The sequence below is a fragment of the Chelonoidis abingdonii genome, chromosome 4 (genome assembly GCF_003597395.2).
Source record: "Chelonoidis abingdonii isolate Lonesome George chromosome 4, CheloAbing_2.0, whole genome shotgun sequence".
Taxonomy (NCBI): Eukaryota; Metazoa; Chordata; order Testudines; family Testudinidae; genus Chelonoidis; species Chelonoidis abingdonii.
Genome location: NC_133772.1, coordinates 85010102 through 85023525, shown reverse-complemented (window position 1 = coordinate 85023525; position 13424 = coordinate 85010102). Strand labels below are relative to the sequence as shown.

At 45.2% G+C, this 13424-nt stretch overlaps 1 protein-coding gene across 3 annotated transcripts in view; it reads left to right on the top strand.

Moving 5' to 3' along the window:
- The first annotated feature begins 397 nt into the window (after window positions 1-397).
- COX16 (cytochrome c oxidase assembly factor COX16) overlaps window positions 398-13424 on the top strand; it is a 74257-nt gene continuing 61230 nt past the window's right edge. For 2 of the 3 annotated variants that reach the window (XR_012655783.1, XM_032780493.2), the window contains exon 1: window positions 398-590. Coding sequence is in view for 2 of the 3 variants with exons in the window: in XM_032780493.2 (XP_032636384.1) it covers window positions 495-590 (96 nt within the window). In the remaining variant the exon portion in view is untranslated. The remainder of the gene's footprint in view (window positions 591-13424) is intronic. The other variant, XM_032780492.2, reaches the window with a different exon arrangement.

The window sequence follows — 13424 nt, the reverse complement described above, 5'->3', positions numbered from 1 at the left end:
AGCGCCCCGACGATCAGAGCGTCGGTGTAGACCTCGTAGCCCTTCGCCCGCAGGGTGTCAGTCAAGGGGGCGTATTTCTCGAGTTTGCGGGCTCGGGCTTCGCGGAACGCCGGGGTTACACCGCCCCGCCCCCGAGCGGGGTGCTCCCCAGCGCGAGCCGGGAGTTGGATGAGCGTCTGTCCACCCGCGTTCCCGAAGCCCACGTCTTGCCATACTGCGCCTGCGCTGTCCTTAGATGGAGTTGGCTTGGGGCAATATGTTTAGTTTCCTCTCAGGACAAAAAACTCTTGCTAATCTATAGTTGCTTTGACCCACTCCATCCTTGTACCAAGACTCATGTTACAGTGTCCCGTGATAGCCACCTACGAACCATGGTCTACCTGGTTCTCCCTCTCCTTGCAGCGGGGCGGAACCAAGTTGCTCAGAGCGCGGTGTCCGCGGGGAGCTGGTTTTGAAAGGACCGCGCCTCCCGGAAGTGTTGGGGGTGGGGCGTAATGCAGGAGGCGGCGGCGCGGGGCCTGCGGCGGGGCTTGGAGAGGCTGCGACCCCTCGCGAAGAATAAGACGCTGCGATACGGGGTCCCCATGATGGTGAGTAGCCGGGGGCGGCGCCTGGTGGATGGGGTGGGGCCAGTGGCGCTCTTCGCGGCCGGCAGGGGGCGGGGCCGGTGGCGCTCTCCGGAGGTGGCTGCTGCTGTGCGCGAGGCCGCCCGAGACTCCGCCGCGCCAGGCAGTGCTGGGGGTGGGGAGTTACCGGTTCGGTTCCCGTCCCCGCCGCTCTGGTCTCGGGGGAGCCTGGCTGAGGGGGCGCCGTCCCCGTGCACTCGTCTCTGAGCCCCGCTGTGAGCAGAGCGCCGGGGGCCCCCTCTCCGCTGGCCGGTGCTCTGTGCGGAGCCGGGTCGCTGCTGGCGGAGCCCTGCTCCCGGGCCGAGCGGCAGCTGCCAGCCCCTGGTGCTGAGAGCGGACAGGCCCGTGGCGGGCTCCTGTGCGGCCCCGGACCCTGGGAGACGTTAACCGGGGCGGGCAAACCCCGATTTGTTTGTGAAAGACTTTCCGAGCGCGCTGTTCAAAGGCTGCGCTGCTGGAACTGGGTCTTGCCTGCACCGGTTAGGCACGTGGGCCAACCTACTCCCGCTATAGACGCCGCTAGGTTCATGAATGAGAGGTTGAGCTCCAGTGCCCTCCCCTGGGTGAAGGCAGCGTCTGTGCTGCAACATTTTTGCTGGGAGGGGAGGGTAAGGAAAAGGTGGGGTGTGAGGGGTGGGGAGCTTGGGGGTCTGTGGTAAAAGTTTAAATCAAAACTGTGCTTCTCAGCAGGGCCCTCCTTAGGATTTATGGTGGCCTAGGCGGGATTATTAAACTAGTGCCCCTATCCCTGTCTTGCTCTTAGCAACACAAACATAAGCTTACATTACTGGAAAACTTGCCACATGCATGTTGTTAAAACCAGTTTAACTTACTTAAGGACACTGTAATGCTGATGCACTAGCACTAAAGAAGTAGCACTATAGAAAAAATTCTGATTTGACAGAATGATGCAAATAATATCATTTTTTTAATTTGTCAATATTTTATTGGAAATTTATATGAAGAGGTATTGAAACAAGGATTTGTTTTTATTTTAAAAGCAATCTTTCTGGCGTTTTTTGGCTGCAAAATCAGCAATAATGTCATCGTATGACAAAGACAAAGTGATGTCTTGTTTGATTGCAAGACTAGCAAGACCAGTCAAGTGTTCCTGACTTCTTGTAGAGCTGAGATAGTTTTTAATGAGCTTTAGTTTTGAGAAACTCCATTCTCCTGATGCTCCTGTTACAGGAATTGTCAATAGAATACGAGTGGCAATGTACACATTAGGATATATGTCAACAAGTTTGCTGGTATGAATAAACTGTACGATGTCCATCATCAATTTTGCATGTGGCAACATTAATGACAGCGTACTCAATTCTTCATACAGTTCAAGTCCATTTAAATCAAAATGATTGCCAGGCTTCAGGAGGCTCTCTAGGTCAGGGGTCCCCAACATGGTGCCCATGGGTGCCATGGTACCCGCAGGGGCCTGTCAGTGCACCTGTGTATGAGCATACTCCGAAATGTCACCAAAATTCAGCGGCATTTTAGCAGCGACACCTCTGGATGACGCCGCTTGCCGCCAAAAAGCTATGTCATCCAGAGGCGTCGCTGCTGAAATGCCGCTGAATTTCAGCAGCATTTCGGCAGATGCTCGTCCACTGCCACGGACCTTCATCTGGCGCCCATCAGATGAAAAAGGTTGGGGACCACTGCTAGGTTCTTGCACTTTGTCATTAGTTGCTCTTGTTTTCCTATTTCGCTGAATTTAGTTCCACTTAGCCCACCTACCAGCTGAGTGAATGGAACCCCAGGCAAACTGTGGGTTGAGTGGCTCAGCAGGGGTATCAGCCGCCGGCCTGCTCAGCCCGCTGCCAACCTGGGGTTCCATGGGGATCCCCACGCCAGCAGTGGGCGCTGAGTGGGGCCGGTGGCCAGGACCCCGGGTGGCAATGAGGCAGCAGCTGTTGGAGGGCTCTATTTAGCAGTAACAGGGCTATAGGAAAGTCAGTCAACATTTTTTGTTTCTCTGATGAAAATGGCCCACTCCCTTCCCCATACCAAACTAGTCACAAATAATTGTCAACAACTTAGTTTTCTGTTTTTGGCTCAGATATTGATTTTTTTTAAAAAAAAATATCGAAATCGAATTCAGGATTGTTAGCAAGCATTTTTGGCAAACAAATTTGTTAAATGGCAACACAGTACTGCTTTCATGCTTGGCTCACCCCCCCAGCCTGCTGGTCCAACAACTGCAGTAGAGAAGGAGATAGATGGAAAACAGCAGGATCCCAAAATCCACCTCTTGGGGTGCAGAGTGGCAACAGCAGCAGAAAATCCTCAGGTCCGATCACACGGCAATGGGCACCACTGCCAGCCCAACAGACCATAGTAAAGTTAGCACAGCATCTGATCTCGAGGATGGGGCACCCATGGAGCCACAGCAGCTCATCATGCCCTGTGCAGCTCCCCCCGGATGAGATGGATCACTGCCAGCCTGGGGGAGAGACGCGCTCCCCAGCTAGGGTGACCAGATCCAGATGTCCTGATTTTATAGGGCCAGTCCCGATATTTGGGGCTTTGTCTTATATAGGTACCAATTACCCCCACCTAGGATGACCAGACAGCAAGTGTGAAAAATCAGGATAGGGGGTGGGCGGGGGGGAATAGGAGCCTATATAAGAAAAAGACCCCAAAATTGGGACTGTCCCTATAAAAGTGGGACATCTGGTCACCCTACAGGTGAGTTTCCTTCCCCTACCCCTTCCCAGAGACCCCAGCAGCCAATCTCCTCCCTCAGACTGTGCTGCATTCAGCTCTCTCTAGGACCCAGCAGCCCTGCTCTTACATGCTCCACTGCTTCCTGTCTGTCCCAGCTCCCAGCAGAGCGGTGCCCCCAGACCTAGTGGTGCCCTAGGTGACTGCCTATGGCTAAGGACGGCCCTGCTTCTCAGTTTCTAAAGCTTGAGAACCGCTGGTGTAGAGGCCGAGCGTGTATGAGAGACCTGGGTTTAGCTGCTACTGAGCCGTAGCTCTGCAATGGCTTTTTGTGCTGCCTGTACTTTTAAATGAAGGAATAGGTAGATGAGTGATGTGGCAAAACTATAGATGATGCACAATTGTTTAGGATAACTAAGATTAGAAAAGAGCATTAAACTCAAGAGTAACCAAACAATGGTGCAATTGGACAGGGTAATGTCAAATAAAATTCAGTACAGGTAAGTGTAAGAGAATGCATATTGGCAGAAATAATTCAAGTGCTCAAATGTGCCAATGAGTTTTAAGTGTAACCGCTCAAAAAGGTTTCAGAGTGGTAGCTGTGCTAGTCTGTATCAGCAAAAAGAATGAGGAGTACTTGTGGATTTTAGCCCATGAAATCTTATGCCCAAATACATTTGTTAGTCTATAAGGTGCCACAAGTACCCCTTGTTTTCACTCAGAAAAGAAGACCTAGCCAGTAATGTGGACAGCTGAGTGAAAAGATCCACACATGCATTGTGATGGTCAAGAAAAGCAAACAAGGTTTTTAAGGTGGGCGAAGGATAGGATGGAAAATAATCCTGATATTATCCCATTATATTAATATATACTCTCACCTTGAAAACTTCATTCAATTTTGGTCATCATATCTCAGAAAAACTAAGGTAAAGTATAAATGGAAGGGGATCAGAGAAAGGCAACAGCAATTCTTAGCCCCACAGCAGGGCTTCTGTCTGAGGAGATATTAAAGTATACAATTTAATCCTTTTACAGTGGAGACAAAGAGGTGACTTGATAGAGATATGTAAAACAGTGATGTAAAGAAGGTAAATCAGGGGCTCGTAATTATCCCCTTTTCCTCAATGTAACAACAAGGTGAAATTTCAAATAAAAGGCTGTTAACAAATTTAATACTTAATAACCATAGCTCTCATCCCTGGGGATGCCTTACTGTTGGTTGGGGAGTGGGGGTCTCATATTATATCTCTTTCCTAGCCTCTCCCCTTTAAAGTTTTTCTCCCCATGTTCATACTTCAGAGCCCCTCACTTTTGCTTTCCAGAGCTTTCCAGTGCAGGAAGAGAGGTGAGAATATGATTCTTGTTAGTTTCACAGCTGCTCAAGGAGTTCTGAATAGCATCAGTGAAGCTAAACAGAATCTTAATAACTTCATTCTTATACTGTCTGAGAAGCTAGGAGCAGCAGCAGTGGCACTGGATCTGTGTTCATGGTCAGGAAGATACCACTGTAAACTGAGGCAACAATGTCTTTGCAAGCAAAAAGAATAGATGCTTAATTTCTTCAGAAGTTGTTACATAGCATTGGTCTACTGTGATGAAAACTTGGAATGTTGCCTCCTGTGCCATACTTGCTTTGTTGATAAAGAGAGGTCTTTAGTCATGAGGGCTGTCAGCCCTTTCATCAGCACTAAATGCATTTAAAAAATACATTCAAACTGCCTTGAAATGAACCTCATTGTCTCATTTTACAACTTGAAGTCTAACCTGCCACTCTTTCTGCAGATTTGAGTGAAAAAGATAATATCTTAAAGACAGTTGGTCTGTTTATATATATATATAATTTTGAATAAAGACATTTGTATAGTTACCCATTTTCAGGGTGAATTTATAATTTTGATCTGTTTTGAGTCAGAGGTTTTCTTATTTAAGTGATCTTTACAGCCTCAAATTATCAGCCCCTGAGAGTAACATGATCATCAGAGTTCCTCAGTCACATTATCCTAGCAGGAAAGAGTGTTTTCTTCCCAACACCAGCTGGACTGTAGAGAGTGCGAATTAACAAATCAATGGAATGAACAGGGACAGATCTCCACCCCTGCCCCCAAGATAAATCAGTGAATCTCATTTTCTTCAATTCTACAAACTTGACATGTGGTAATACCAGTGCCTGGCATAAGGCAACATGTGCCTAGGAAAGTGATGTAACCTGGCATGGAACGGCATTTAGCAGCTTGAATGCTAGAGGGTGTAGAGTCCTGAAGCACTTAGATGGTAACATCTGTGTAGATGTTGGAATGAACTCCACTGACCTTGCAGTAACTTGTACTTGCTATTGTGAGGAAGGAGGCTGTGTTGCCTGTGTATCCACTTAGTTTACTTATCGTTATTTCCTGCTGTATCCATATCTCTCCCTTTCCTATTGCAGAAAGGTACAGGGGGATTAACTTTTTCATTACCACCTGCAGGTTATCACACTTGGTTCTCCATTACAGAGGAAGGGTCCTAGCTTTCAGTCGGTGTTTCTTATTCCACAGACAACTCTTTCTGCCTGAATAGGGATATATCTGTCAGTGTCCCATTCCTCCTGTGACACTTTCAGATGACACTGTGCCAGCAAGGCTCTTTGGCACCACTGCCAGTGGAGCTGGCAGCCTACACTCTTCTGAGACACTGAGCATGTAAGATTACTTCTCCAGTGCAATTAACACATTTAAAGGTGACTGGAAATGCATTTCCTTCAGACAAATACAGATTGTTTTTCCAAATGATTAAGAAAATACATACTCAGACTTAAAAATTACGAATAACATTTTTAAATGAATGTTGCAAATCACCTCCTACACTCACAGTAGTAGCCAAGAGTCAAGTTAATGGTTCTTCATTTGTCTGCTAGAGCCAATGACTTTCTAAGCACTTAAAGCTGTATAAGCAATATAAATGTGGAGCTTCTTATGTTTTTTCTTGCTCTGCCATCAGATACTGTAAGAGGAAAAACAGAAACTTGAGGCTCTGAACTTGAGTCATAGCAGGTAGACTTTTTTAAAATGCATCTTGAATTCTAACTTTTTATTGCATACAGAGATATAGTCTCAACTGTAGCATCTTGAACTATTGCAGTTTCCAGCATGATAAGTGTAAAGAAGACAGAAGAATCTACCTTTATCAGTTTCTCCCTCTGCTGTACACCTCTATCACACTATAACATTGTCCTCGGGAGCCAAAAAATCTTACTGCATTATAAGTGAAACCGCATTATATTGAGCTTGCTTTGATCCGCCGGAGTGTGCAGCCCCACGCCCCCGGAGTGCTGCTTTACCGCATTATATCCGAATTCGTGTTGTATCAGGTCGCGTTATATCAGGGTAGAGGAATAATGAAAATGCCTTTTGGCAATACCTTGCATGTGTTTCCCATTCTGCCTCTTGCATTGAAAGTGCTGTGCATATTGTTGCATTGCCATTTTGTGTGTTTCTGTAGATCAGCACTCTGCTCTTTGTCTATGTAACATACAGAGCAGGGAACAGAGGTCAGCAATGAAGGAACACACCAGCAGCATTGGGATAAGTGGCCAGTACTTCTAAGCACCATCAGGGGAATGACAGTGGTCTGCAAGGCTCCTGCTAAAGACTTATTTGTCTGTTTAAATGTAATAAACATTCTGCTGGCAGGACAGTTTGGATTTACTGGGGTTATTTTTATTGCCAATTGAAATGTGGGTCTTCTGGAAGCTCTGACTAGTGTTCAGAAAGATTTTTGTCTGCATTCTGGAGCCTGCCTTTTTACCATGCAGTGTGTTTTTGGGTGGGCAGTCTCTTGCAGGCCTAATGGTCTGGTGAAGCCTCCCTGTTTTATAATGTACTTAAATAAATGGCTATCTGAGGATCTCTTAATGAAGTGGATTCAGACTCCAAAAAGTAGGTGAATTTCTGAATGCCTGGTCCTGTAACATGCTGAGCACACTTCACTTCCATTACCTTGTAGGATGTGAGTGAAGATGGCATCTCCTACAACTGAGGAAGATTCTTGCTGTGAATAAAGATTCTAAGGGACATTGCTGATGTTAATTTCTGTGTACACAGATCGTGACTACATCGTCTTCTATTATTGCATCAAGTGCCAAAACTCCCATTACAAACACACAAGGAGCATTTCCTCTGTTTCTTGATGCTCTGCCAGCATCATGGCACCCTTAAGCTCACATACAGCATTCCAGTAAAAATTTACAGAATGTGAATCCCAGAATCTTCAGGGAATTTATATTTATTGCCTCATGTGAGTTTTCTGTTTAAAATATAATTGACTGTATGAAACATAGTGAATTGAAACCTTCATATGCCTAGAATGTGCAGATGAAGAACAAATGGGCCTTAATGCTTACACCTGAGACCCAAACAGGCTTCAGAGTCCTGTAGATAAACTGATGTATATGTAAACAAATACCTACTAGTGCTGCACATAGAGGATAAAAATCTTTTGTTCTTGCTATTTTAGTCTTTAAAGCAATTTCTCCCAGCCACTGATTCATCTGCTGTCACTGTTATGTGTCTGTGGCTGTTATTCCAAGCACTGCTCCTCTAATCTAATGATAAGATGAGTTTGTGTACTGGGTCCCTGCTGCATCACTGCTTCTAAACTCTTATTCAGCTGCATCCTTTCTGGAGTATGGCACTGCTTCATGTGAGACCATCCTTTGACATCCTTTGAAATGGCCTGTGGTATGCTGGAAGCTAGTGTGCACACCTGAATGGTCTGTATGGCTGGTTCATCTCTGGTCTTAGTTTGGTAAACTAGTATGCCTGCCTGAATTAGCTCACCTACAGTGTCTTTCCTTAGTCCTTCAGTGCGTTGATTTAGGTCTAGGGCATGTGTGTGAGTTTCTGAATGAATGTCTTCCCAAAACAAAGTGGTGATGTTTTATTCTGTGAATAAGACCCCAGCTTCATTTTGACTAGATTGTGCATGTGTGAATTTAGTGCTGGTAGAATGGGCCAGCCTGAGAGTCATGTAGACTGAAGTCCTCTGTTTATCCTCAGAAAAGATACACATGAGCAGTGGCGATGTTGGCTTCCTTCTCCTCCTCCGCCCCATTTCCTCTGTACAGCCCTGCAATACATCTCGGTCCTCATCAGGTGGAACCACAGAGAGGGGCAGGAGGTTAGTTCTGTTCCCATGGCTCATTGAGTTTTTAGCCCTGTCCTAATACTGACAACTAGGGGGACAGTTAACGGCAACAGTGGGATGGTTTCTTTTTGTGTTTTTGTAATGTAGCTATTAGTCTAATGGTAACTGAATTTATACCAACATCTTTTCATGCTCAGAAACCACTAACGAGCGATCAGATGGAAAGAGCCTTGGTCACAGTAAACCTTAGCTGGATTTGCACCTATGATCTATGGGTGGCAGTAAACTTAGTTTTTAAAATGGTACTAGGATTTCCTTTTTATTTATTTATTTTTTTTTAAAGAAAGGGGCAGTGTTGTTTGTAACAGTAAGCTTCACTTGACCACCACAGCATATTTGTTCTCCAAACAGCTGCAGCTGCTAAGTGAAATTCCTTTGTCACCTGACCAGTCCAAGCACCGTGTATAATGCAAAATGACAACAGTCTGGTTGAAAAAGGCCACTTTTGCTAATGCTCACACAAGGAACATATGGGTTGCTGTTTCCTCTGTTGTTCTGAAATTGGTTTCTACTAAATGCCTTTTCTGAATTCTCCCATACGTTAAGAAATGGACATTTTAGTAAACAAGATTTTTTGCCAAAAAATGGACCGTGGTGTCTACAGCGTATGTAAAGCTCTGTTTTGTCAATGTGGCCCCCAACCATTCGCATCTTGAATGTCATCAGGCATCACTGGTATGAAGCTCCGCTGTGTTCAGTGATGATAAGTCGGCTGCATGTGTGTTTCCTCTGTGTGCTGCCCCAGCTCTGTGCAAATAGGTGGCACAGCAGACCCCAAGAGAAACCCCAAGGACCACAGGTTTATTGTCAAATGAAACACAGTCTCTAACTCCCTGGATCAGATGTCCACAGTTCTGCTAGTATATATGTGCTCCCTGACAATGGACCAGTTCAGTCAGTGGCGGGATTCTTCACTAGGTACAGACAAAAGACAACCACTCAGGAGTGCATTCTTATACACAGGTACAAACAAGTTACACATCACTCCTGACGTATTGAGGTACAACCCCTCTGCGTGTTAGGATGCTGCCTCTCTCCTGGTGCTTGTTGGTTCGAATAAAACAACTCTATCCATCATATTATCCTTTTGACCCTGTCTTTAGAATGGGTCAGCCTGTTCCTTATTATCTATGTGGAATGTGTTAGTACCGAAATGTTCTGGTACCATCCTGGCATATGTTTATCTTACTACTGCTTAGTTCCTTTTAGGTATGTGTATATGTGCACTATCACCCACCTTCTTGCCAGCTTCTGTGAGCAGAGCCTGCCTCTGACTCACAGTTTAACTTTTTTTTGTGCGTGTGTTAACAAAGGCTTGACCGTTACTTTAGTTCAGGCCTTAGGTCTCATACCAGGCCTCTGATACAAGGGTTTATGTTTCAGGGCCTCATCTTACTACATTGAATATGGTGGTGCGGTCTGCATAGGTCAGGTCCCAATATGCAGTGCTCCATACTGATCCAGGTGATCTGGTTGCTTGGATCAAGATGGAATGCTGTGTGCTGAGACCTACGATCTCTGAGGCCTGAATGCCATTGCCTCCAATCTTGAATAGAACAATCTGTTCCTTTTTCTTAAACCAAGTTGCTGCCCTAGAGTTGTCAGCATTTTGTCAGTATGGCCCTTTACTTGGTATATTTTATCTGCTCATGAAATACACATACACACCCTGCTGTGTTTCTCTAGTTGTGTATGAACAGTGCAGAAGAATTCTGCTGGCAGTGGCTGTAGGAGGCATAACAGTCAGAGGACAACAGGTTGCAATGTTTGCTAAGGAGTAGGTTTCCCAGCATGGCTGGCCCTTGTTTTCAGCTTGGGTAGGTGGCAGCGGAAGGGAGGCTATTGCTGATCTCTAAGTTAGAAGTATTTAAGCACTGTAATGATGGTCACTCCTTTCTCTATTTGTTGTCATCTGCTAACACACAATTCCTAAACATTTTTTTCTTAATTTGTCCTTTGCATCAAATATATATATTTTTAAGGCACTCGAGCACCTTTCAAAAGGAGGCTCTATGTCCTGTAATGAAAACCAAGTTAATTTTTTTGCCACAAAGAGGAGAAAGAAGGGTCCTGAGTTAGAGACCCTCCCCCTTCTGTGGGGAGGAGAACCAGCCTCAATGATCCCACCCAGATTTCTGCTTAAATGAGAGGGGAGAAGGGATAAGGTGGGATGGGAAAAATGAGGCTTGTGTGAGGTGATTTTTCACCCCCAATCCACTTCTCTGTCCCATTTCTCTTCACACTTGGATTTAGCACACAAAGATTGACTGGGTCACCTCATATATATATATAATCTTGTCAAATTATACGTTGTATTTCCTTTACTACTGCTGCTTGCCTGCGTTAGTGGTGTGGCATGTTTTAATCTATAGTGACTAAATCAGAGGTGGGCAAACTACAGCCTGCGGGCTACATCCGGCCCGCGGGACTTCCTGCCCGGCCCTTGAGCTCCTGGCCAGGGAGGCTTGCCCCTAGCCTCTCCCGTGCTGTTCCCCCTGTCCCGCAGCCTCAGCTCACTGTGCTATCAGTGCTCTGGGTGGCAGGGCTGTGAGTTCCTGCCGGGCAGTGCAGTGGCGTGGCTGGCTCTGGCCAGGCGGCGCAGCTGACAGTCTTGCTGCTCTGAGCAGCATGGTAAGGGGGCAGGGATCTGGGGGGAGTTGGATAAGGGGCAGGGGATTCCAGGGAGCAGTCAAGGTAGCAGGGGGTGGTTAGATGGGGTGGGGATTCTGGGGGTGGTGATAAGTGAACAGGGGACGGGGTTGGATAGGCATGAGAGTCCTGGAAGGCCTGTTGGGGAGTTGTGTGGATAGGGGTCAGGGCAGTCGGGACAGGGAGCAGGAGGGGTTAACTAGAGGGTGGGGTCCTGGGGGCAGTTAGGAGCAGGAGGTCCCAGGAGGGGGCGGTCAGGGGACAAGGAGCAGGTGGGGTTGGATGGATTGGGGGTTCTGAGGGGGGCAGGGATTGGGAGGGGGCAGATAGGGGGCGGGGGCCAGGCTATTTGGGGAGGCACAGCCTTCCCTATCCAGCCCACCATACAGTTTCGGAACCCCAATGTGGCACTCCGGCCAGAAAGTTTGCCTGCCCCTGGACTATACGTTACTGTCTGGAGGCTGTTCATATGAAATGAGTTGGGAGTCTCAGTAAATTTCCCTTTTAGACAAATGTTCATGGTACAAAACCACCACTACAGCTGGCACTAATTGTCTCCCTTATTAGCAGTCACAGCATAGGGACCAATGATTTGAAATGTCCATGGTGCGTCCCTCCAGGTCAGAGTTGAACCAGATAGCTGTTTTGGTGGGATGGAAGCTTGCAGTGCTGCTGTCCAAGCTGCACCTGTTTAGTGGATAAATTAAGGACTTCATTCTCCAGGGCTGTCCAGCCGGCACTTCTCACCAGCACTGAACTGCGCACACAACAGTTTTTAAAAAAGGAAACCCCCAAAACCTTTTAACTCTGATCACTGCAAACCAGAAAAAAAATATTTCATATGACTTCCAGTTTTGCAGCTGCACAGTGCATAGCTTGAGGCTTTGGCAGCAGCTGTCTTGGAGAAGATTGGCTTGAAAATTATCATATTACTGCTCCAGTAATATATTTCATAACATTTTCCTGCTTTCTTTTCACCAGTGCATGATCTGAGTTGCTAGTATTGAATATTGTGATGTGATTAATTTAGGGATTTATGACAAAGGAAATGTAATTTTGTAAGTTGGCTTTCACAATCGGTGTTGCAGCAGGAATGAGTTTCTTTAGCAACAGGGATTCTATAATATAGCAAATTGCTAGGCAATGTCAGAGAAATTGCCTCTTGTTATTTTGCTAACCCAAGAGACTAAGGGTGGCTGCTTTAGATTGTTCAGGATAACTCAGGGAAGTGCAGTAAGTCAGGGAGTTCTCAGGCCATCAGTGAAAAACTCAATTTTAATTGTTGACAAGCGCTAGCATCCTCCATCTGAAATGCAGCCTTAATAATCAGCCCCATGCCATCCATAACTATTTGCATAACACACTTCCCAATGGAGAAGAGAATGGGTTTTAAAAATAAAGTTACGGAGAATTTAATGTCAATTGTTTTTGCATAAAACGCTTACTGAGGTTGCTGAGTTTGTGTGACAGATGGTACTCTTATGTCACATTCTTTTATTCTACTTTGCAACGTGTTAGTCTTCTGTGCATGCATGAGTACGGTAAAATGTTAGCTTTTTGTATATAATCATTGATGCATACAGAAATAATCCAGACTGGAACATTTAAGAGGGTATTTATGGTAACAGTGCTACAAGTATGCAAATACTGTATTAAATATTATTAGTTTTTATTTTTAAAGCTGACCTTTAGATGTCAAAAAAATACCACCATTAGATCCATATGTTGAGTGCTTCAAAATAACTAGTTAGAGGGACATTTCAGCATGTTATGAATTCAGAATCTTTTTTATTTCTTCTCTTGCACATTCTGTAAAGTGTAAAATATTAACAGCTTTCTCACATTTAAAAAAATACAGGTTTATCTGAGCTTTTCAAGTTGATTCTGTTCTCCAGTTGGGTTGTCCACAGCATAGGGTATGCTAGGTCATCTGATTAAATGTGAGGCAGCAATTTGTAGGTTACTAGAATTGGGGTGAGTAAAAGTAAGTTTTAATCAGGGTGGATAAAAATCAATGATTTTTTTTTTTAAATCAGATTTTTTGATAAAATGCTTTTTGAGGAAAAAGCTTATGTAAAGAGTTTTAATTAGGATACATTATAGCTCAAAGATCTCATCATGGATTAGGGATTATAAATTCTAATTCTGTAGCATGAGACAATATATTCATGTAATGTTTAAGAAGAGTTTTGTAAATTAGTTCCAATAGTTCATGGATTAAGGACCCAATCTTATGGGGTTCCAGGGGCTTCTGTATAGATTATTTAGGTCAATCTTTCTATCCACCCAACAGAACTCAGTGCT